Raw genomic sequence first — 26,074 nt, forward strand, 5'->3', positions numbered from 1 at the left:
GACCTGAGTCCTAAGGTCTTGTTTATATGGGATTTTACACTGGATCCTCTTCTTCCCTTCAGGTTCCTCCAACCCAGGATCCTCTGCTGATATCTTCTATATAAGAGAAGTTTCCTGATCAACCATGGAGAGAGACAGGAACAAGATGGCCGACAGGATAATAGACCTCACCCTACAGATACTCTTCCGGCTTACTGGAGAGGTGAGGGATTCTGGGAGTGATGTCACATGACCTCATTCTTATCTATGTAATAACAGATGGATATGACTGGAGAGGTGAGGGATTCTGGGAGTGATGTCACATGACCTCATTCTTATCTATGTAATAACAGATGGATATGACTGGAGAGGTGAGGGATTCTGGGAGTGATGTCACGTGACCTCATTCTTATCTATGTAATAACAGATGGATATGACTGGAGAGGTGAGGGATTCTGGGAGTGATGTCACATGACCTCATTCTTATCTATGTAATAACAGATGGATATGAATGGAGAGGTGAGGGATTCTGGGAGTGATGTCACATGACCTCATTCTTATCTATGTAATAACAGATGGATATGACTGGAGAGGTGAGGGATTCTGGGAGTGATGTCACATGACCTCATTCTTATCTATGTAATAACAGATGGATATGACTGGAGAGGTGAGGGATTCTGGGAGTGATGTCACGTGACCTCATTCTTATCTATGTAATAACAGATGGATATGACTGGAGAGGTGAGGGATTCTGGGAGTGATGTCACATGACCTCATTCTTATCTATGTAATAACAGATGGATATGAATGGAGAGGTGAGGGATTCTGGGATTGATGTCACATGACCTCATTCTTATCTATGTAATAACAGATGGATATGACTGGAGAGGTGAGGGATTCTGGGAGTGATGTCACATGACCTCATTCTTATCTATGTAATAACTGATGGATATGACTGGAGAGGTGAGGGATTCTGGGAATGTATGTAGTGATATTAATGTGTCTCTCCATACACAGGATTACACAGTAATGAAGAAATCCTCTAGTGGGCGCTGTTGGGCCCCTGTGTGGGAAGGATGGGGAAGAACCCTGAGCCCAGTCCCGGGGCCCCCACCTCACTCCCTGATACATGAGGAAATGGAGGAACAGAAGATCCTAGAACTCATCAACAAGATGATGGAGCTGCTGACTGGAGAGGTGACCCTGCTGGGAATGCTGGGACATTATACAGTAATGGAGGAGTCTGGTGATGACTGGAGAGGTGACACTGCTGGGACATTATACAGTAATGGAGGGGTCTGGTGAGGACTGGAGAGGTGACACTGCTGGGACATTATACAGTAATGGAGGGGTCTGGTGATGACTGGAGAGGTGACACTGCTGGGAATGCTGGGACATTATACAGTAATGGAGGGGTCTGGTGATGACTGGAGAGGTGACACTGCTGGGAATGCTGGGACATACAGTAATGGAGGGGTCTGGTGATGACTGGAGAGGTGACACTGCTGGGACATTATACAGTAATGGAGGGGTCTGGTGATGACTGGAGAGGTGACACTGCTGGGACATTATACAGTAATGGAGGGGTCTGGTGATGACTGGAGAGGTGACACTGCTGGGAATGCTGGGACATTATACAGTAATGGAGGGGTCTGGTGATGACTGGAGAGGTGACACTGCTGGGACATTATACAGTAATGGAGGGGTCTGGTGATGACTGGAGAGGTGACACTGCTGGGAATGCTGGGACATTATACAGTAATGGAGGGGTCTGGTGATGACTGGAGAGGTGACACTGCTGGGAATGCTGGGACATTATACAGTAATGGAGGGGTCTGGTGATGACTGGAGAGGTGACACTGCTGGGACATTATACAGTAATGGAGGGGTCTGGTGATGACTGGAGAGGTGACACTGCTGGGAATGCTGGGACATTATACAGTAATGGAGGGGTCTGGTGATGACTGGAGAGGTGACACTGCTGGGAATGCTGGGACATTATACAGTAACACCACTGGAGGGGTCGGGGTGATGACTGTATCATTGTGTGTCAGGTTCCTATAAGGTGTCAGGACGTGGCGGTGTATTTCTCCATGGAGGAGTGGGAGTATGTAGAAGGACACAAGGATCAGTACAAGGATCAGGTGATGATGGAGGATCAGCAGCCCCTCACATCAGCAGGTAATAGACATGACTATATACACACGTCCTCTCATTATTTGTATGTAAAGAATGAATTCAGTCTCTGTATGTGTTCCCTACAGTCAGATCCAGTAAGAGAACAGCAGCAGAGAGGTGTCCCCGTCCTCTTCTTCCACAGGATCAGGATCAGGTAGATGGAGATATTCCCTATGATCTGTAGAAGGGCTGTGAAGCTCTTGTGTTCAGTCTTGTTTTATCCTACAGTATTATATGCTTTATACTTGTGGAATGAGAAAGGTGGAGATGACAGGATAAAGCCGACCATAGACATTACATGTTGTCTGGATCTTCTCACAGTTTTCTGGCTATGGAGACTGCTGGTTGGAATAAGGAAACAACAGGTTGGATTTATACCCATCTGATCCTTTATTTCCCCCGAGACAAACCCCAGAGGTGTCTGGCAGGAGCTGATCTCCTCCACTGACACAACATGAAGCCTGTCTAGCCATGGGGGATATACATGTGTATGAGGGTCCTGAGGTTATTGATCCATCAACTAATATTTATGTCCGGCTTCTAGGAGACCTGCAGCTATGGAGCTCAGATAACTCCTCCTGTCATTTTGGTTTCTCATTATAATTAATGTTCTTTTATGCTCATATGAAACATTTAAAGTGATTTCTCCTACTGTCTGATGACTTTTACACTATTTCTCTCACATTCTATAAATCAGGGTGAAGATCTGATTTATAATAATGCTACAGATGTAAAGGAAGAAGAAGAGACAGATGTGAACGGTGATGAGCAGTATAAGGTGGACATTCCTACAGGGAGAGATCTGATCTATGTTAATGTTACAAACGTAAAGGAAGAAGAGGAGACAGATGTGAGGGGTGATGAGCAGTATAAGGTTGACTTTCCTACAGGGAAAGATCTGAGCTATATTAATGCTACAGACATTAACAAAGAAGAAGAGACAGATGTGAGCAGTGATGAGCAGTATAAAGAGGACATTCCTACAGGTAACCGCCCAGGTGAGTAGTCACCACTAAATGCTGAGATTAGTCACAGATTCTCAGTCACTAACTACAACAATTGTGTGTGGAATATTTTAAGCTTTATGTCCTGTCTGTATTTTGACTGAATAGAGGAATATATAGCAGAATAGTCTAAATATGGTGGAATACAATGCATTCGGAAAGTCTTCAAACCCTTTGACTTCTTTTCACATTTTATGTTTAGGCCAATTGTTCTGCAATATTCTATAATGACATTAAGTGAAAAGAGAATTTTCGAAATGTTGACAAATCTATTAAAAGGTTTTTGACATGACCATAAGTATTCATACCCTTTGCTATGACACATGATATTTAGCTCTGGCTCCTCCCATTTCTCTTGATCATCTCTGAGATGTTTCTACACCTTGGTCAGAGTCACCTGTGGTAAATGATGATTGGACAGAAGTTGGGAAGACACAGCCCTGTTTATATAAGCAACAAAGAAGAAGAGAAGAATAATCGGCAACTCACCGCGGCCAGCTGAGTATATCTTCTTTTATTGATTCATACTCACAAACATCTCATTTGGGAAGAGGGTAGTGGGGGGACACAGGATGGCGACCAAGCTCCGTTTCGCACGATGTTCGTGCTTCCTCCGGCCATGGCCGGAGGAAGCACGAACATCGTGCGAAACGGAGCTTGGTCGCCATCCTGTGTCCCCCCACTACCCTCTTCCCAAATGAGATGTTTGTGAGTATGAATCAATAAAAGAAGATATACTCAGCTGGCCGCGGTGAGTTGCCGATTATTCTTCTCTTCTTCTTTGTTGCGATTCCATGCACTATTGCTAGTCAGAGCACCACCCCCAGCAAACTATAGTCCTGGTCTGCCGTGTCATCATCGTTCTGCACCTGAAGGGATAGTAGTGCCGCGCTGTCTGTCTATGAACTGTGTCTACCTGTTTATATAAGATCTGCCAATATATATTTGAGCAAAACCTGAGCCGTGAGGGGAAAAGAACTGCCTGTAGATGTCATGTTTAAAGGATCAAACTCAAACTATGAGGAACAAGATTCTCTGGTCTGATGAAGCATCATGTCTGGAGGAAACCAGGCACTGCCAATCTCCTGCCCAATACCATCCCTACAGTGATCATGATGGTGGGCAGCATCATGTCTGGGGGAAACCAGGCACTGCCCATCACCTGCCCAATACCATCCCTACAGTGATCATGGTGGGGGCAGCATTATGTATGGAGGAAACCAGGCACTGCCCATCACCTGCCCAATACCATCCCTACAGTGATCATGGTGGGGGCAGTATCATGTCTGGGGGAAACCGGGCACTGCCCATCACCTATCCGATACCATCCCTACAGTGATCATGGTGTGGGCAGCATCATGTCTGGGGGAAACCAGGCACTGCCCATCACCTGCCCAATACCATCCCTACAGTGATCATGGTGGGGGCAGCATCATGTCTGGGGGAAACCAGGCACTGCCAATCTCCTGCCCAATACCATCCCTACAGTGATCATGTGGAGGCAGCATCATGTCTGGGGGGAAACCAGGCACTGCCAATCTCCTGCCCAATACCATCCCTACAGTGATCAGGGTGGGGGCAGTATCATGTCTGGGGGGGAAACCAGGTACTGCCAATCTCCTGCCCAATACCATCCCTACAGTGATCAGGGTGGGGGCAGTATCATGTCTGGGGGAAACCATGTACTGCCAATCTCCTGCCCAATACCATCCCTACAGTGATCATGGTGGGGGCAGCATCATGTCTGGGGGAAACCAGGCACTGCCCATCACCTGCCCAATACCATCCCTACAGTGATCATGGTGGGGGCAGCATCATGTCTGGGGGAAACCAGGCACTGCCCATCACCTGCCCAATACCATCCCTACAGTGATCATGGTGGGGGCAGTATCATGTCTGGGGAAACCAGGCACTGCCCATCACCTGCCCAATACCATCCCTACAGTGATCATGGTGGGGGCAGCATCATGTCTGGAGGAAACCAGGCACTGCCCATCACCTGCCCAATACCATCCCTACAGTGATCATGGTGGGGGCAGCATCATGTCTGGGGGAAACCAGGCACTGCCCATCACCTGCCCAATACCATCACTACAGTGATCATGGTGGGGGCAGCATCATGCTGTGGGGACAGGGAGACTGGTCAGGGTTGAGGGAAAGCTGAATTAGATATTCTTAAATAAAAACCTGATCCAGAGCTCTGGGCCTCAGACTGGGGTGATCATTCACCATCCAACATGACAATGCCCCTAAGCACACAGCCAAGACAACACAGGAGCGGTTTAGGGACAACTCTATGAATGTCCTTGAGTGGCCCAGCTAGTGCCCAAACCCAATGGGACATCTCTGGAGAGACCTGAAAATGGCTTCACCGACGGTCCCCATCCAACCTGACAGAGCTGAGAGGATCTGCAGAGAATTTTTTATTTTAGCACAAGAAGACTTTCTGAATGCACAATGTATGTTGTAAACAAATATTTGGTTGTTATTTTTCTCAACTGTATTTTCTCCTATTCAGCCAAAATGCACATTAACTATAGATGAACATGTGACCCGGTTCTAGGTGATAACACATAATGTGCATTTATAATATGGATGTTAGAGGACGGTATATATGATATATGATAGGAAATAGATCTTTATACTGTGGGACACATTCATCCATCCAAGACATGAATTCTCCAAGTATGATCCACCTCAGGTGTTATGGGGTTAAAGGACATCTGCAGCGAATTATTGCTTATCCCCTATCCACAGGATAAGGGATAAGTGTTTGATCGAGGAGGGGGGGCGCGACCGCTGGAACCCCACCGCGATCTCCCAAACAGGCCCCGGTATGCCCCCTACCCATACTGCCACAGCTTCGTTCAGAGGTTTAAGACACTCTGTTCCAGGGAAGAGCTGGGTGCCGTGCAGGAGATCGTGGGGGATACCGTCAGTTGGACCCCCCTGGCAATCAGACATGTATCTCCCATCCTTTGGAGGCAATGTTATTATTAAGATATTGTTAAGATAAAGACTCTCCTAAGGATCGGGTAATTTAGAAGAACAGTATAGCATATATATTAGGGATGCACCGAAAGGAAAATTTTGGTCCGAAACCAAAAATTTTGGCTGTGCTTGGCTGAAAACCTAAACCAAAAATGCATTGCCCCGCCCCCTTTAAAAAAATAATAGTTTTTGTTACATTTTATCACTTTTTTGGGATGTGACCTAAATCAGCAATTTTAGCATTTAAATATTTTTTTTGTGTTTACGCCGTTCACACGACAGAATCAGAAACAAAATAATTTAATAGTTGTGACAATTATGCAGGTGGCGATACCGAATATGTCTATTTTTATAATTTTTTCATATTTTTTAAATAAAAAATGGGAAAAGGAGGGTGATTTAAACTTTTATTGAAGGGGTTAATGGCTGTTTTTTTTTTTTTTTTTTAAGGAGGAATCATGAGATTCCTTATACAGATCAATGGGGTTCCATAGAACAATCGCACTGCGATCGACCACCCCGGACCACCAGGGAGCATTAACAAGTCTACAAGAATCCACAGGGGGCCGTCGTACACTGTGCCAACCAGTTAAATGATGGACATCGGAGCAATCTCCGATATCAGTCATTACAGGCAGATGTCAGCAGCTGATTGCAGCAGGCATCTCCCGTTTATGACGCGGACCCGACCAGCGGCCCACGTCATGCCCTCACCTGATCCATGACGTACATGTATGTCATGGGTCGGGAGAGGATTAACCTCTTAAGGACGCAGGGCGTACCTGTACGCCCTGCACCCGGTCCCGGTATAAAACATGGGGTCACGCCGTGACCCTGCGTCATACTGCATCGGTCCCGGCGTATAATGACAGCCGGGACCCTGGGCTAATAGCGTGCGGCACCGATCGTAATGCCGCACGATATTAACCCTTTAGACGCGCCATTCAAAGTTGATCGCCGCATCTAAAATGTTAGTAAAAGCTTCCCGGCAGCTAAGTCGGGCTGATCGGGACTATCGCGGTGAAATCGCGATGTCCTAATCAGCTAGAACGCAAGCAGAGGTCCCCTTACCTGCCTCCGTCGCGTCCAATCGGCGATTGATTGCTCCAAGCCTGAAATTCAGGCTTGAGCAATCGACCGCCGATTACACTGATCTTTGCTGTGTCAATGCACGGCAATGATCTGTGTATGAGATCGGTTTGTGCAGTGTAATAGCCACCAGGGAGGGCTATAACACTGCAAAATAAAAGTGTGAAAAAAAGTTAATAAAGATCATTTAACCCCTTCCCTATTAAAAGTAAGAATCACCCCCCTTTTTCCCATAAAAAAAAAAAAAAACTGTGTAAATAAAAATAAACATGTGGTATTGCCACGTGCGGAAATGTCCGAACTATAAAAATATATAATTAATTAAACCGCACGGTCAATGGCGTATGGCCCAAAAAATTCCAAAGTACAAAATAGCGTATTTTTGGTCACTTTTTATATAATCAAAAAATGAATAAAAAGCTATCAAAAAGTCTGATCAATATAAATATGGTACCGACAAAAACTTCATTTCTCGGTCGCTCTTCATTGGGGGACACCTAACTGATGGGGTATATGCTCTTGCCACTAGGAGGCGCTGACACTAGGAAAAAGAAAAGTCGGCTCCTCCCTGGCAGGATATACCCCCCCCCACCTGCAGTGAGGCGACCAGTTTTGGCTAGTGTCACTTAGGAGGTAAGACACAGGTCTGGAGCTCTCCAGACCATGTCTTTTTTTATTATTTTCTAGTAAGGGTTGTTTAGTCAGGTTGTTTACTCCTTTTTGTTTCCCTTTTTCAGGTGGGGGTTCAGGAGCATGGCGCTACCTGTTCCCCCATATCCGGCTAAGGGGCACGGGACATAAAATACAAATGCACCGTTAACCCCTTCCCGCCAACGGCCAGTGCCTGGAGTTGCACCGTGGGTCCAGGTCCCCCTATTTTCTCTGCTCGTCTTGGGCTGTAGCAGCATGACGTGATGCAGGTGACTAAAATGCTGGCTGAAGACGTCTCCAGGTGAGTATGTGAAGATAGGTAAGTATGTAAAGCGTGAGGTGAGTATACTCCCCTTCCCTCCTCTCCCCTAGCAGTACGAGCAGTTGTGTTATACGGACAGTGAGGGCCCTATTTCTGGGGCTGTTTTGGGGAGTCCGGACAGTGAGGGGTTAACCCTCGCTATTATATTCATGCAGCCTCGACTGCATCTACTGGGCTCAGGGGGGGGGTTGACTGGAGCCGTCACCCCCCGTCCTCTATGTGGTCCTGGCAGGGGTGCGTTCTGGGGCACTTGGCTGGCGGGAATTCGGGGAACTGTGGCGGCACATAGCTCCGCCCTTCTTCCCCTGATTCCCGCGCGAGTCGGGAGGTTGGCTCCTCTCTGTCTCTCGCGCTGCTGGGGTCCAATGGCGGGCTCTGCAGCGCTCCTTTAGTTCCCAGGGCTTTAGCCCAGAGGGAGCTTTGATGTAATTCCTTCTCCTGGAGCCGGGCGGCGGCTTGGCAGCAGTGCTGCTGTAAGCAGTCGCTGCTCCAAGGGATTCTGCGGCCAGCACTTCGCAGGGCACCCTGCGCCTCATGCTCCCGTCTAGCCACTTCTTCGCGCCAGAACTGTGCGGTGCCGGCTGCGTTTAGCTCCGCCTTTTTCGGGAGGCGGCACCGCTTTGTGCACCGGCCTCCCGAAGCTGCGGCCCGGCGTGGACTTCTAACTGTGGGGCGACGGCTGGCAGCGGGCTATATTAGCCTGTCAAACCGCTGCTCCAGAGCTCCCGTCGGCGGCAGCCGCAGGAGCTAGAAAGAGTACGGTGGTCAGCGGTGCCTTCTGGCGGAATTTAGCCCCGCCCCCTCCATTTCGGGAGGCGACACCGCTTTGTTCACCGGCCTCCCGAGGCTGCGGCCCGGCGGGAGCTTCTCCGGTCCGGGCTGTGACTATTAGCCTCGGAGCTCTGCGGTTGGCAGTTGCCGCTCCTGAGGCTGCTCGCTGTCTTGCAGGGGCATTGATTGCGGGACTTAAGTCCCCATTGCACAAAACCGTTCTTAAAAAAATAAATAAAAAATTTGCAGCTTTTCAGTCAATTTGGTGTACTCTGGAATCCGTCTTGTGGCTAATCCTGGCATTGCCTTATATTTGTTTAATTTTCATGCCTGAACCTAGGTTCCTAGAGTGACTCATCTAGCAGCTGGCCCACCAGTCCCTCTCTCTGGTGCGAGATGTCCGATGGAAGGACTCACCCATACCGGTTGGCCGGTGGGTGTAGTATGTGGAGGACTGTCCCGATATGTCCCATACACGGCTGATGTGTTGTTGCTGCAGTTCCGATACCCCTCTGCTGGGTGTGGTATATGTGGAGAACTGACTGATGTGTCTTCAGGACCCATACCAGTAAGCCAGACAGTGGTCTGCATGGTTTCCTCTGCCTTTTATCACACGACTCACGGCTGAGATACCTGTGGCTGCAGTTCCGATACCCCACTGCTGGGTACGGTATGTGGAGAACTGACTGATGTGTCTTCAGGACCCATACCAGTAAGCCAGACAGTGGTCTGCATGGTTTCCTCTGCCATTTATCTCACGACTGAGATGCCTGTGGCTGCAATTCCTATACCCCACTGTTGGGGGTGGTATATGGAGGTCTGCCTGATGTGTCTTCAGCATACCAGTATGTCAGACAGTGGTCTGCTTGGTTTCCTCTGCCGTTTGTCTCTTGTTTCATGGCTGATGTATCTGTTACTACAGTTCCGATACCCCACTGCTGAGTGCGGTATATGAAGAACGGACCTGATGTGTCCTCAGACCCATTCCAGTAAGCCAGACAGTGGTCTGCATGGTTTCCTCTGCCGTTTATCACGCATCTCACGGCTGAGGTGTCTGGGCTGCAGTTCCGTTAGGGTACGATATATGGAGACCTGACCCGATGTGCCTTCAGGACTCTAAGGCTCGTTAAAACCTCTTCCATGGACCCATCTTGCATCTGCGGCTGGAGTTCCGGTTCCTCACTACTGAGCGAGGTACTGATGGTATGTATGGTTGTCTTTCGTGGATCCACGCGAGCAGGTCAGACGATGGTCGGCATAGTTGACTGCACGGCCTGTCGTACATCGATCGGCGGCTGTTCTGTGACTGGTGTTCCGGTCCCTCTCTACCAAGTAAGGTGCCGATGGCATGAGCAATTATGTTCGGTGAATTCATGCCAGTAAGCAGGACAGTTCCTCTCTTCTCTGCGTAAGTGCCGAGGGTAAGAGTGGTTGTCTTTTGTGGCTCCATGCTGGTTGGTCCAACAGTGATCTGCATGGTTGCCACACTGTCTGTCGGTCTTCCGACAGCTTAGGTCTCTGTAGCTTGGGTTCCGGTACCTCATTGCTGGTGAGGTGCCAATGGGATGCATCGTTGTCTACTTTGGACCCATACCGGTACGCCAGCCATTCGTCTCCTGGGTTGTCTTCGCCGCCTGTCCTGCATCAACTAGCTGGTGCCTCTGCTTTTTCGGTGCCTCACGATTGTGTGAGGCGTTCCAATGGGGGGGTTCCTTTCCTTGCTATGGTCCCATACCGGTGAGCCAGTCTGTATGGTTGCCCGCACCGCCTGTCATACATCACACGTCTGTTGCAACTTTCTTTTTTGAATATTTTGTATTTGCCACAGCAGCGGGCACCTGTGTATTAGGTTGTTGTGCTGGCTATTTTTCCTTTTGTTTTTACTTTGTAAGTTGGGGGGTGTGGCACCCTCTTTAGCCGTGCACCCCACCCCTCTCAGACTGGAGGTGGTTTAGTCAATGGCTGATCCAACATGTCACACAGTCAGAGGCTATATGCACAGCAGAGTTATCATGTTAGGGTCCCATCCGATATGGGGCCACCTCCGCTTGGTGGATGGGGGGACAAATTTTGATCAAAAAGTGCGCTAAGAGCCTCCATTTTTTGACCAAGAGTGCTGTTGCAACTTTCTTTTTTATCACACGTCTGATGTATCTGAGACTGGTGTTCCAGTACCCCTCTACTGAGCGAGGTGCCAATAACGTAACTCGTCTTCTATGATCATATACTGTCAGTCAGGTAGTGGTTTGCAGGGTTCTTGCGCCACTTGTCACACATCACATCACCGGTGTATCTGCGTTGGTCTTCCACAGCCTCACTACGGTGTGAGGTTTCCGCCGGGATGACTTGCTGTCCCTTGGGGGCTCATACCAGTTAGCCAGACAGTTGTCTGCACTTTTCTTCTGCCGAGTGTCTCTCGGCGGAGGTTTTTTGGCAACTAGGGTTCCAGTACCCCACTGTTGTGCGTGATATACGTGGACCTGTCCCAGCGTGTCCCACGGACACTTTACGGGATGTCAGGGATGCATTCCACGGTCCCTCTGCTTCCCTCTATCTCTCTCCCGGGGGCGGGGTTTATTGGTCTCCCCGCCCTTCCACCTTTTGTCTTAGGTGCTCTGTTATCTCCAGTCCGGCTGTTCCTTTTTCGGCTGCCACTGCAGCTGTTGTACAGTGTCTCTCTCCTGGGTGCTGTCCCGCAGAGTATGTGCATGTGGGTTCTTGGGACCCCTTTTTTCCTATAGGTCACTCTGTGTCGGCTTTTTTCCTGCTCCACATTCCTTCTTCATTTCCTGAGTCTGCGGCTCCAGCCTTGGTGTTTGGCACTGTGGAGGGCCTTTCGCAGCAACAGCAGCGTCGCTCTGTTCTTCCTTCTTACGTTGCACTGTTGGTCTGCTGTGGGCATACCTCCCTTCCTGCCGGTCCTTTGGATGCTGTTGTCGTGGGGTCCTCATGTCTGTATTCCTACATATGCTAGGACCGCTTTGTAGGATTAGAGCCATCTTCCTTTGCTCGGGGTTCGCGCCCGGGACTTCCGGTGATTTTGTCTCTGCTGTTCCGTGGCAGGTGGCACCTCTGTTCTGACTTGGGGCCTGCTGGGGCGCCTGTCGGTTCAGCCCCTCCCTATACTTTCGGGTGTTCTTTTTCCGGGGTCTCTGTCCAGGGTGACTCTGGCACCTCCTCATCACTATCTGGATTAATCCTCAACGGGTCTTGTTTTTTTTGCCCGGCTTCGGGGTACGGGGCTCCAGTCTCTCTTGGTTAGCACGGTGACTCCTTCTGGCGGCGAAGGCTGCAGCTGGAGCCTGGGGGCTTCGTCCACCCAGTATTTGAATTCCCTGCTCCTTCAGCGCCTAGCGCGTTTACCACTCCCCTTTTCACTTGGTGTGCGGGGATCAGGGTCCTTGTCGTAGGTCTCTACTTGAGTTGACGTCTCCGCCACCCTTGTTTTTTCCCTCCTGGAGGGACTCTTTGGTTTTTGCTACCATGCATTCAACGGTGAATTTTACAGTCTAGGCTTGTGTGCTTTCTGTCTGCTATCACCGCCTAGCGCTCTGTATGTCCTTCTTACCCATTTGTCTGGGTCAGTCATACTGCATTGACTCCTTGGTTCTCTGGAGTAGTTCTTCCTATGCCCGGACCCTGGGAGTCCAAGCTGGGCTCTCATTGGTCCTCCTCCATTCCCGTTTCTGACTGGATGTTTCTTGGGGCTGCTCAGGTCTCCTCGGTCCACTCTGATCTCTCATTGTTGGTCCACTTGATTCGGTCTCTGTCCTGCGATGCTGCAGTGTGCCTTCCTTTCAGACGGCTCTCCGATTCCTTAGGTCTTGGTGATGGGGCAGTTTTGGATTTGTAGCGTCCAGTCCCAGACTCCCCAGCGATCCGTTGGTCGGTGTGGTATTTCTATTCTGCTCTCCTTCCCTTATTTCTGGAAGTTTTCTGGCAGGAGAGTTTTTTCGCGGTCATCAGGTTCACTTTTTCCTGTGTTTTCTCGTCTCTCTATATGACCCAGGTGCCTTGGGTCTCTATAGAGGATGGACCTCCCCCTTGGTGTTTTGGTCCTTCTCCTTGGATGGGAGGTCTTACGGGAACTCTTTTTTGTTCTGTATGTCTCCGACCTGGGGACTCGTCCATAGTCCTGCAGGCATGCAAGTTCAGTCTTGGACTGTCTCCTTTTCACTGGTGGTTGTTTTTTTTCCCCACCCTAGGGGACTGCTTTGGTACGTCCCATCAGTTAGGTGTCCCCCAATGAAGAGCGACCGAGAAAAGGAGATTTTTTTGTACTCACCGTAAAATCTCTCTCGTAGCCTTCATCGGGGGACACCGCACCCACCCATTTCTTCTTTTTCCGGTTCTTGGGTTGCTTCCAGGATTCCTTTCTAGGGTCCTTCGGACGTATTTCCTCTCGGGCTTCTCCTACTGCTTTGTGACAAAAACTGGTTGCCTCATTGCAGGTGGGCGGGTATATCCTGCCAGGGAGGAGCCGACTTTTCTTTTTCCTAGTGTCAGCGCCTCCTAGTGGCAAGAGCATATACCCCATCAGTTAGGTGTCCCCCAATGAAGGCTATTAGAAAGAGATTTTACGGTGAGTACAAAAAAATCTCCTTATCACAGCACAAAAAATGAGCCCTCATACCGGCCCATACGTGGAAAAATAAAAAAGTTATAGGGGTCAGAAGATGACCATTTTAAGCGTATACATTTTCCTGCATGTAGTTATGATTTTTATTTTATTTTATTACGACAACCTCAAACCTATATAAGTAGGGTATCATTTTAATTGTATGGACCTACAGAATAAAGATAAGATGTAATTTTGTGTGTAGAAAAAGAAGCCCCCAAAAGTTACAAAATGAAATTTTCTCTTCAATTTTGTCGCACAATTAATTTTTTCTCCACTTTGCCGTGGGTATTTTGGTAAAATGACTGTCACTGTAAAGTAGTATGGAATTTTAGGTGCAGAATTAAAAGCGTTATGATTTTTAGAACGTGATGAGGAAAAAATGAAAATGCAAAAATGGAAAAACCCTGCATCCTTAAGCATTGCCCACAGAAATTATCGGCGGAAAGTCCATTCACCTGAAACTGCCGAAAGGGCCATTTTCGGACAGTAATTTTCGGCGGACGAAATTTCGGTGCATCCCTAATACATATAGTAAAAGATATCACTTATCAACATGTTTCGGGGCATACATAGAGCCCCTCTTCCTCAGAAAGTCAGATCATCTTGAAAATACATGTTATGTATACATACTGGCTATTTTCTACCAGCCCATTTTTTCCTTTGGCGCCACTGGAAGGCTTTCGGCACTTCTGTATCATGTGACTAATGCATCACAAAGGTGTTATTCAGTGGAGCTCATGCCCACATCCTGCCATGGCGGTAAAACACAGCGCTATCTTCCTCCGGTTACTAGATGGGGCACATCCCCGGCCACAGCAAACTCCCAGGTCTCATACCTACTACGCCCCATGGCACCTGATCCAATATCAGGACAGCGCTATAGTAATTACGGCCTTCCAAGTGGTGCTAGAAAATGAATAAACGAGAAGGCAAAAAATAAAATGTATTTTTCAGAAAGGAAAAACGATTTGGAAAGTGGAACGGCAAATGTCCTATGTCTATGATTAAAAATGCAGTTCAATTTGGGCCTGGGAATATTTGTAATGACCCAAAAGCTGTAGTGGAGAATATCGCAGAGTATTATCGAAACATCTACTGGTCAGAGACCACTCCAGGTAAAGAGGAGATTATTGACTATCTTAGGCTGCTTTCACACTGTGAAATAGTTCCGTTTAGGAACTTCCACCAGAAGTTCCGTCACTATATCGGCAAAACCCGGCCGTTACAAAACCCCTGACGGCCTTGACTAAATTGCATTGCAGCCTATCGGGTTTTGTAACTACCTGTTTGCACCCGCATATGCCCGTAATTCATGTATTCATGTATATAAATGTATTATTTTTCCGCCACGATGTCCCGTCACTATATAACGCCCGTAATGAATTACGGGCATATGTGGGTGCAAACGGGTGCAAAGCAGCCTTAAAAATATACATTTTTCAAAGCTTACAGAGGCGGAGAAAGTATCACTAGATGCTCCTATTACCCTTACGGAAATAAATAGGGCCCTCGATTCAATCAGTGGGAACTCTTCTCCAGGGATGGATGGTTTATAGACAGGGCTGGTGCAAGGATTTTTGCCATCCTAGGCAAAAGCTAATTTTGTCGCCCTACCTTACTATGGGGGTAACACACTGTAACAAACCTTCTCCTGTAATCTCTTTATTACTGGGGTGACCACAGTAGTTACTGTGCAGGAAACATGTGACCTCCACTCCCGCTCAGTCCCGCCTCCTCCACAGCATCACCAAAGGTCCTTCAACCACCATCTCTCCTATCCGGCGCGGATGAACCCTCAACATGTAACTGACCCCTGAATGGTGACCTCATCAATGGTCCTTCATATTCACCATCTAGTAGGCCGGTTTGGGGCGGAGGTAGACGGAGGAGTGCGCGTATTTCATAAGTTGGTCCTGCAGGGACCAAGCCCTGGATAATCGTGGTCATGGGGAGGAGGAGTGTGCAAAGGCCGTTGGGAGCTCAGCACTGTTACATCACAGTAATAATTACTGCCAGAATTCTTAACAGATTTGTAAATTACTTCTATTAAAAGATCCTAATCCTTCCAGTACTTATCAGCTGCTGTATGCTCTAGAGGAAGTTGTGTAGTTCTTTTCTGTCTGACCACAGTGCTCTCTACTTTCACCTCTGTTCGTGTCAGGAACTTTCCAGAGTAGGAGCAAATCCCCATTACAAACCTATCCTGCTCCAGATAGTTCCTGACATGGACAGAGGTGTCAGCAGAGAGCACTATGGTGCAGAAAGGAAAGAGAAAAAAAACGAACTTCCTGTGGAGCATACAGCAGCTGATAAGTACTGGAAGGAATAAGATTTTTAAATAGAGGTAATTTACAAATCTGTTTAACTTTCTGGCACCTGTTGATTTAAAGGAAAATGTTTTCCTGTGGCGTATTCCTTTTAAGGATAAATTGGAGCGGAATAATCGAGAAGAATGTATTACTGCGCCCAATTCCTCAGTGTGAACATACCCTTACTGATATAATTTAAAAAAGTGATTTAATAACAGGATTGCAAGGAAAAAAATATTTATAATATCTTTTATTTATAAGTCTCTTATTCAATGTACCGGGAGAATCTTAAATTTAAAAGTACAACTGGATGGGAATGAGATATGGGGCGAGCCGAGGATTCCGCTTGGTCTCTTATCTATTGGGATCTAAAGATCAGCTCTTATATTGATCGTTTTATTCAATTTTGTATTATCCAGAGAACCTATTATAGTCCTAAGATTAAAAAAAGCTCAGATTCCAATTGCTCTCGATGTGAGGAGAGAGGGGCCGACCTTATTACGTGTGGAGGTAATGTGCTAGTGTACAACTTTTTTGGAAATACATTTTCAAGAGAGTTTTAAAGTAGATGCTGGGAGTTGTAGTTTTGCAACGCAACAGCTGGAGGCACCCTGGTTGGTAAACACTGTGTACATGTAGCAGAGCTGAGTGTGTGATCATGTACATGGAGCAGAAATTAGTGTGTGGCATGTGTATGTAGCAGAGCTGAGTGTGTGATTGTGTATGCATGACCATTAACACACTGCTCTGCTGCATACACATAATCACACGCTCAGCTCTGCGAGATACACATAATCACACACTCAGCTCTGCGGCATACACATAATCACACACTCAGCTCTGCGGCATACACATAATCACACACTCAGCTCTGTTGCACACACATATACATAAGCTTCCTGCAGGAGCAAGCTGGTGGCATAGAGAGACATGGCTACATAAAAGGTAATGCAACTATATAAGGATCCTATATATCTTTTATATATCTTATGCCCTATCCAAAGCATAGGGGATAAGATGTATGATCGCTGGGGACCCCCACGATCTCAGTGCAGCCCTATCCATTCATGTCTATGGGAGAGAGCGTGACGGTCGTCAAGCACCCTCCCATAGACATGAATGGAGAGGGCGTGGCGTGACATCACTAGGGGGTATGACCGTGACGTCACACCCCCGTCTCGGAGGCAGTGCCTGGCACACAGCCCCGGGGGGTTGGGGGGGAGGTCAACTCGAGATCGCGGGGATAAGATGTATAAACCCAGAATACCCCTTTAGGCATTACTGTCGTTAGAAACAACTTTTTTCCATTTAATACTTCCTTAAAAACAAAGTATTTTCCTAATATTCTTCATTAAAAAAAATGTAGTGCTAAAGATGTGAAAAAAGGGTTAAACCCCTTAAGGACCACGGGCATACCTGATGCCCTGGTACTTACGGACCAAGGGTGTACATGTACACCTGTGGGAACTTCGGTCCCCGCCGGGTGGGGACCGGACTGGGATGCCTGCTGAAAAAACATTCAGGGTATCCCGTAACAACGCCGAGGGGGTTTCAGAGACCTCCAACCCCCCCCCCCCAACAATGTCTGCGATCGCTGCAAATCGCCAGTGAATTCACTCCGCCAATCTGCGACGGTTCCAGTCATGCGGGTCACGTGTGACCCGATGAACCGGAATTAGAATGTGATCGGCGCCAATCATCTCCTGTTTTTGGGGGAGCTGGTGATCCCGTCACCCCCGCCCTCCAGGAGCGCTGCTATTGGTCGGAGGGGGATCCCGCTGTTCTGGCTCCATAGAAGCTCAGTAAATGCTCAAGGCCCCTGACTGAGCTCCTGCTCTATTTCTGTGAAACACCTAAAGGGGTTAACACACTTTCTGAATGTCAATTTGGATACTTTGAGGGGTGCAATGTTTATAATGGCGTTATTTATGGTGTTTTTCTAATAAAAAGACCCTTCAAATCCACTTAAAAGCTGAACTGGTCCCTGAAAAATTCAGATTTTGAATTTTTTTTGAAAAATTCGAAAATTGCTGCTGAACTTTGAAGCCCTCGAATGTTTTCCAAAAGTAAAAACATCTCAACTTTATGATGCAAACATAAAGTAGACATATTGTATTTGTGAATCAATGTATTATTTATTTGGGATGTCTATTTTCCTTACAAGCAGAGAGCTTCAAAGTTGGAAAAATGCAAAATTTTCACATTTTCCATGAAATTTTGGAATTGTTCACCAAGAAATGATGCAAGTATAGCCGAAAATTTACCACTAACATGAAGTAGAATATGTCACGAAAAAACTATCTCCGAATCAAATTCATAAGTAAAAGCATCCCAGAGTTATTAATGCTTAAAGTGACAGTGGTCACATATGCAAAAATTGCTCTGGTCCCTAAGGTGAAAATGGGCTTGGTCCTTAAGTAGTTAAAAATGGTCACTAGGTAGTTATAAAGTAGTTATATTTTTAAAAATGTTTGTAATGTTATAAAATGAAATGTATTAATAAACAAAGTTTGGTAGCCACCATCAGCTCCAGGAAAGGTGCATTTATACCCGAACATCTATCCAAATGTGTCTGCAGATCTGAGCAGCAAATACACCTGATCCCTGTAGAAAGGTCCTAATTCTGATAGTGCCTTATAAAGATGCACCTAAAAGACTAAATATGCAAAATTCTTAAGGTCATATTTCTCAGTAATAATAATAAAAGGATTCTTATCCTTGGCAGATGACTGTACCGGGAGATCAGAGGAGAATCTTATATCTTCAGATTATAAAGCAGATGATGATATCACACAAGATACATATGAAGAACATTCCATTATCCCAGATACACCCTCAGCCCTTCACAGCCAAGATCTCTCATCTCATCCTGTTATACCCGTCCTGTCTTCTGATCCATCACAGGCTGGTAAACAGAGAAAAAGCCAAAGAAGTGTTGTTATACATCGAAAAGCTTATACAGAAATGGAGCCATTTTCTTGTTTAGAATGTAGGAAATGTTTTAATTACAAATCAGGACTAGTTGAACATCAGAGAACTCACACATTAGAGAAGCCATTTATATGCCCAGAATGTGGGAAATGTTTTGCTCAAATATATAATCTTGTTAAACATCAACGATCTCACACAGTCCTAAAGGCTTTGATCTTTGGTGACGGGGAAAGAGCAGGCCAGAGTTCCCAAGGAACTGGAGTTATAAGTGCCACGATCGTCCCAGGCCAGCACTTTCCAGGTGAGGTCCCCCACACTGGAAAGAAGGGACGATCCCAGAAAAAATGCAGAGTGTGTCGCAGGAGGGGGATACGGAAGGACACCACCTATCAATGTGACACTTGCCCCGATAATCCGGGCCTCTGCATTAAGGATTGCTTCAGGGAGTATCACACTTCCATGCAGTACTAAATTTTCCCTTTTCATTTTAATTTTCCATAATTTGACCCCAATGTACCAAGTCTAGAGTACATTCCAAATTTTAACCCCATGAGCCCCTAAATTGCCCAAAAACCTCTTTTATAAAAAAATAAATAAAAAAGAAAACACCTGATAAGACCTCTGGGGGTATTATTTCCAAAAATGGGTCACTGAGTCACTTTCATCGGGGACTTTTTTTATGTTGCCTCAAATGTGCAGGGCTCTCTCTGCACCTGAGCGGGTGCGCATTTGAGGCAACTGGTTAGGGACGGCCACACACATCACATTCCCAGAATGATGACTCAGAGCATAGGGTTTGGGGTGGGCATCTTTTTTAGTTTTGGCTATGCTCTGGGTCATCATTCTGGGAACATAACCTATTTTGTCCTTTTACGGCCCACTGTACCCCACTTTATTAACTCGGTGTACCCCATGTAACGCTCCTTGAGGGGGGTCCCACTGTTCTGGCTCCATAGTAGCTCAGTAAATGCTCAAGGCCCCTGACTGTGCTCCTGCTCTTCCGAGACCTGGTGTGCACCCGCAGAGCTGTTTACATGAATATATGAGGTATGTCCTTACATACCTCATTTTCTCCTATTACCTCTTGTGAAAATGAAAAATTTGGGGTAACCCCAGCAACACCTGTGGGGTGTTAAGGCTCACTGTAATGCTTGTTACGTTCCTTGAGGGGTGTAGTTTCCAAAATAGTATGCCATGTGTTTTTTTTTTTTTTTTGTGCGTTCTGGCACCATAGGGGCTTCCTAAATGCGACATGCCCCCCAAAAACCATTTCAGCTAAATTTGCTTTCCAAAAGCCAAATGTGACTCCTTCTCTTCTGAGCATTATAGTGCGCTCACAGTGGACTTGACGTCCACACTGGAGATGGGGTTACAAATTTGGGGGGGCATTTTCTCCCATTTCCCATTGTAAAAATGTAAAATTTGGGGGGAAAACCAGCAAAAAAAATACAATTTACACATCCAACTTTAGTGAAAGTCGTCAACCACCTGTGGGGTGTTAAGGCTGGACCCCTTGTTACGTTCCTTGAGGGGTGTCGTTTTCAAAATAGTATGCCATGTGATTTTTTTTCTGTTCTGGCACCATAGGGGCTTCCTAAATGTGACATGCCTCCCCCCCCCCCGTAAATCATTTCAGAAAAATTCACTCTCCAAAATCCCATTGTCGCTCCTTCCCTTCTGAGCCCCCTAGTGCACCCACAGAGCACTTTACATCTACTTATGAGGTGAAGTATTTTTGGGGGATTGCAGTAACACATGTTTTGCTATAGACATGTTCTGGCTTGGCTTGGTACTTAAGGGGTTAAAAATGGTCACTAGGGGTCTCTGTCTTTTATATTTTTACAGTATTGGGGGGTGGGGTTAGGACGGAAAATAAGAAATAATTATATTTTTAAAAATGTTTGTAATGTTATAAAATGTAATGTATTAATAAATAAAGTTTGGTAGCCACCATCAGCTCCAGGAAAGGTGCATTTATACCCGAACATCTATCCAAATGTGAATATAGGAAAGAGACTCGGTAACTCACCATTACTGCAGTTCAACTTCTTTTATTCCAAGAAGAGCATAGTACACATCAAGGTAAAGGGAGGGCTGGGGAGGAGGCAGGGGGTGCGGGTAGGACTGCACAGTTTCGTGCCGACTTGGCACTTCTTCTGGCTACTTGCACACTGACTCCACCTGAGCTAATAAGGCAGGTGAGGCAAAGGGAAGGGACAGGTAACTAATACACAAGGGGAGGTACAACGGGTCTACAAACAATACATAGAACGCATCTCTTGGAATTTTTTTTTATAAAAACACACTCAAATAATTTCTATCATTGAGGCCAGCCGGCCCCAAGGCACTTAACTTCACAATCCAACGGGATTCTTTTTGCAAGAGTGTCCGATGTCGATCCCCGCCTTGTCTCAATGCATTAACCGTTTCTAAACCTGCAAAATTTATGCATCTACCATTGCCCCCATAGACTTCACACATATGGCTAATAAAACGAGGAGCACCGCGTCCCGTAACTAGGGACTGCAGGTGTTCTCTTACTCTGACGAAAAGACATCTCTTGGTCTTGCCTATGTAATACAGTCCACAAGGGCAAATGAGCGCATAAACCACATACGTGGTACGGGAGGTAATGAGACACGGGATGACCTGTTCTTCACCTCCAATGAACAGTACTCTGCTATTAATATTCAATGGGCAGAAGGAGCAATTAACGTAAGGTTTATTCCCTTTTGGGGTTGCTAGGGACAACCATGTTTCTTGTTTTTGTTCTAACTTTCTGTGCTTAATATTGATTCTCTCTCCTACTGTGATATTTTTTCTATAGGCTATTAGAGGTTTTTGATTAGTAATTTCTCTAAGGTCGGGGTCGGATTCCAATATGTACCAATGTTTTAGCAAAGCCTTGCGTATAACATTGTTCATATTGGTATTGGTAAAGGAGAATGTAGAGCGTGGCGTACTGGAGCTAAGCTTTTTTTTCTTTTAGGATGCAACAGTTGGCTTCTAGGGACAATGGCACGCCGCTCTCCTGCACGTATGCCAATCTGTTTCTCACAGTTTTTGAGAGGAAGTGGATTTTTTCTGATCGCAACCCCTTTATAAGACACATAAAATGTTTCCTTCGTTATGTTGATGATGTGCTGGTAATTTGGGAGGGCACTGAACGGACATTCCAACAGTGAACAGAACCAAGTAAATATGTTATTTACTTATTCTTTTGGTGGCGATTCCATTGAGTTTCTAGACGTCAACATTAAGATTATAGATAACACCCTGGTCACCTCAAATTTTTGGAAATCTAAAAACGCCCTCCTCCACTATACCAGTTCTCACCCTAACCATTGCAAGAACGGCATCCCTTTTTCGCAGTTTCTGCGCTTGAAGTGGAATAATTCTGATGAGGTTAACTATGCACGACAAGCAGAAGACCTGAAAAATAGGTTACAGGAACGAGCATATCCTAATAGTCATTGAAACTGCGTTTGAGAGCGCTGCCATTGTCCCTAGAAACCAACTGTTGCATCCAAAAAGTCTAGCTCCAGTACGCCACGCTCTACGTTTTCCTTTACCAATATGAACAATGTTATACGCAAGGCTTTGCTAAAACATTGGTACATATTGGAATCCGACCCCGACCTTAGAGAAGTTACTAATCAAAAACCTCTAATAGCCTATAGAAAAAATATCACAGTAGGAGGGAGAATCAATATTAAGCACAGAAAGTTAGAACAAAAACAAGAAACATGGTTGTCCCTAGCAACCCCAAAAGGGAATAAACCTTGCGGTAATTGCTCCTTCTGCCCATTGAATATTAATAGCAGAGTACTGTTCATTGGAGGTGAAGAACAGGTTATCCCGTGTCTCATTACCTGCCGTACCACGTATGTGGTTTATGCGCTCATTTGCCCTTGTGGACTGTATTACATAGGCAAGACCAAGAGATGTCTTTTTGTCAGAGTAAGAGAACACCTGCAGTCCCTAGTTACGGGACACGGTGCTCCTCGTTTTATTAGCCATATGTGTGAAGTCCACGGGGGCAATGGTAGATGCATAAAGTTTGCAGGTTTAGAAACGGTTAATGCATTGAGATAAGGCGGGGATCGACATCGGACACTCTTGCAAAAAAAGAATTCCGTTGGATTGTGAAGTTAAGCGGCTTGGGGCCGGCTGGCCTCAATGATAGAAATGATTTGAGTGTGTTTTTATAAAATTTTTCCAAGAGATGCGTTCTATGTATTGTTTGTAGACCCGTTTTACCTCCCCTTGTGTATTAGTTACCTGTCCCTCCCCTTTGCCTCACCTGCCTTATTAGCTCAGGTGGAGTCAGTGTGCAAGTATCCAGAAGAAGTGCCAGGTCGGCACAAAACTGTGCAGTCCTACCCGCACCCCCTGCCTCCTCCCCAGCCCTCCCTTTACCTTGATGTGTACTATGCTCTTCTTGGAATAAAAGAAGTTGAACTGCAGTAACGGTGAGTTACCGAGTCTCTTTCCTATATTCATTGCCTTGTTGGATTCATTACCACTTGTAGCACCACCTACCTGCTTGCATGGACTCCGGGCTAAATACTCGTCTACACACACAGGGCTGATTTACACTGGTGGTGCCTGACGCTCTGCTTCTTTGCTGTTTATCTATCCAAATGTGTCTGCAGATCTGAGCAGCAAATACACTCGGTTCCTGTAGAAAGGTCCTAATTCTGATAGTGCCTTATAAAGATGCACCTAAAAGACTAAATATGCAAAATTCTTAAGGTCATATTTCTCAGTAATAATAATAAAAGGATTCTTATCCTTGGCAGATGACTGTACCGGGAGATCAGAGGAGAATCTTATATCTTCAGATTATAAAGCAGATGATGATATCACACAAGATACATATGAAGAACATTCCATTATCCCAGATACACCCTCAGCCCTTCACAGACAAGATCTGTCTTCTCATCCTGTTATACCCGTCCTGTCTACTGATCCATCACAGGCTGGTAAACAGAAAAAAAGCCACAGAAGGGTTGTTGCACATCGAAAAGCTTATACAGAGAAGAAGCCATTTTCTTGTTTAGAATGTGGGAAATGTTTTACTCTAAAATCAAGACTTTTTAGACATCAAAAAACTCATACAGGAGAGAAGCCATTTTCATGTTCAGAATGTGGGAAATGTTTTATTGAAAAATCAGATCTTGTTAAACATCAAAGAATTCACACAGGAGAGAAGCCATTTTTATGCCCAGAATGTGGAAAATGTTTTATTGGACAATCACATCTTAGTAGACATCAAAAAATTCACACAGGCGTGAAGCCATTTCCATGCCCTGAATGTGAGAAAGGTTTTATTGTAAAATCACATCTTGTTAGACATCAAAGAATTCACGCACGGGAGAAGCCATTTTCATGCCCAGAATGTGGGAAATGTTTTTCTCGAAAATCATATCTTCTTGAACATCAAAACACTCACACAGGAGAAAAGCCATTTTCATGTCCAGAATGTGGGAAATGTTTTTTTCACAAATCACAACTTAATATTCATAAAAAAACTCACACAGGGGAGAACCCGTTTTCCTGCCCAGAATGTGAGAAATGTTTTACTCAAAAATGTAATCTTGTTAAACATCAACAAATTCACACAGTCCTAAAGGCCCGGATCTTTGGCGACCGGGAAAGAGCAGGCCAGAGTTCCCAAGGAACTGGAAATATAGGTGCCATGATCGTCCCAGTCCAGCACTTTCCAGGTGAGGTCCCCCACACTGGAAAGAAGGGACGATCCCAGAAAAAATGCAGTGTGTGTAACAGGAGGGGGATACAGAAGGACACCACCACTCAGTGTGACACTTGCCCCGATCATCCGGGCCTCTGCATTAAAAACTGCTTCAAGGAGTATCACATTTCCATGGAGTACTAAATTTTCCCTTTTCATTTTAATTTCCCATAATTTGACCCCAATGTACCAAGTCCAGAATACATTCCATGTTTTAACCCCATAAGCCACTAAATTGCCCTCTTTTATAAAAAAAAAAAAAGCACCTGATAAGACCTCTGGGGGTATTTTCTCCAAAAATGAGTCACTGAGTCACTATCATCGGGGACTTTTTTATGTTGCCTCAAATGTGCAGCGCTCTCTCCACCTGAGCGGGGTGCGCATTTGAGGCAACAGGTTAGGGACGGCCACACACATCAAATTCCCAGAATTATGACTCGGAGCATAGGGTTTGGTGCGGGCATATTTTTTAGTTTTGGTTATGCTTTGGGTCATCATTCTGGGAACATAACCTATTTTTTCATTTTACGGCCCACTGTACCCCATTTTATTAACTCAGTGTACCCCATGTAACGCTCCTTGAGGGGGGTCCCTCTGTTCTGGCTCAATAGTAGCTCAGTAAATGCTCAAGGCCCCTGACTGTGCTCCTGCTCTTCCAAGACCTGGTGTGCACCCGCAGAGCTGTTTACATGAATATATGAGGTATTTTCTTACTCCAAAGAAATGTATTTACAAATTTACGGTGACTTTTTCTCCTATTGCCTCTTGTGAAAATGAAAAATTTGGGGTAACCCCGGCATTGTAATGTAAAAAATAAAATTTTTCCTTTTCACATCCCAATTTAATGATCATTTATCAAACACCTGTGGGGTGTTAAGGCTCACTGTAATGCTTGTTATGTTCCTTGAGGGGTGTAGTTTCCAAAATGGTATGCCATGTGTTTTTTTTTTTTTGGGATGTTCTGGCACCATAGGGGCTTCCTAAATGCGACATGCTTCCCAAAAACCATTTCAGCAAAAATTGCTTTCCAAAAGCCAAATGTTACTCCTTTCTCTTCTGATCATTGTAGTGCGCCCGCAGTGCACTTAACGTCCACACATGGGGTATTTCCATACTCAGAAGAGATGGGGTTACAAATTTTGGGGGGCATTTTCTCCCATTACCCCTTGTAAAAATTTAAAATTTGGGGGAAAACCAGCATTTTAATGAAGGGATTCTTATACTTGGCAGATGACTGTACCAGGAGATCAGAGGAGAATCTTATATCTTCATATTATAAAGCAGATGATCATATCACACTAGATACATGTAACGCTGAGCGCTCCGGTCCCTGTTCCTGGACTGGAGTGCTCGCAACGTCTGCCCCGGCAGGGTGCCCCGGTCGGACTCTCTGACCAGGGACACTCCGTCTCTGTTCCCGGCGGGGACACGGTCCGCTCTGCGGGATGTCCCCGCAGGTGTCCTGCGTCCCAG

The 26,074-nt window shown here is 46.0% G+C and overlaps 2 protein-coding genes across 8 annotated transcripts in view; both read left to right on the forward strand.

The window, feature by feature from the left end:
• The window catches only part of LOC130297126 (oocyte zinc finger protein XlCOF7.1-like), a 32,976-nt gene extending 12,172 nt beyond the window's left edge, over positions 1–20,804 (forward strand). For 5 of the 7 annotated variants that reach the window (XM_056549411.1, XM_056549412.1, XM_056549414.1 and 2 more), the window contains 6 exons: positions 63–202; positions 997–1,176; positions 2,034–2,160; positions 2,244–2,311; positions 2,855–3,155; positions 18,641–20,804. In XM_056549411.1, the coding sequence (XP_056405386.1) occupies positions 125–202; positions 997–1,176; positions 2,034–2,160; positions 2,244–2,311; positions 2,855–3,155; positions 18,641–19,317 (1,431 nt within the window). In that variant the 5' untranslated portion in view covers positions 63–124 and the 3' untranslated portion in view covers positions 19,318–20,804. Of the gene's footprint in view, positions 1–62; positions 203–996; positions 1,177–2,033; positions 2,161–2,243; positions 2,312–2,849; positions 3,156–18,640 lie in introns of all 7 variants that reach the window. The other 2 variants (XM_056549417.1, XM_056549416.1) reach the window with 2 other exon arrangements.
• A 1,618-nt stretch (positions 20,805–22,422) lies between these two features.
• On the forward strand, positions 22,423–25,393 carry LOC130295997 (gastrula zinc finger protein XlCGF26.1-like). Its single transcript, XM_056547397.1, has 2 exons — positions 22,423–22,806; positions 23,579–25,393. Exons 1-2 carry the CDS (start codon positions 22,423–22,425, stop codon positions 24,743–24,745), a joined length of 1,551 nt encoding a protein of 516 aa, XP_056403372.1. The 3' UTR covers positions 24,746–25,393.
• Positions 25,394–26,074: the final 681 nt, after the last annotated feature.

Source organism: Hyla sarda, chromosome 1, assembly GCF_029499605.1.
Source record: "Hyla sarda isolate aHylSar1 chromosome 1, aHylSar1.hap1, whole genome shotgun sequence".
Lineage (NCBI taxonomy): Eukaryota > Metazoa > Chordata > Amphibia > Anura > Hylidae > Hyla > Hyla sarda.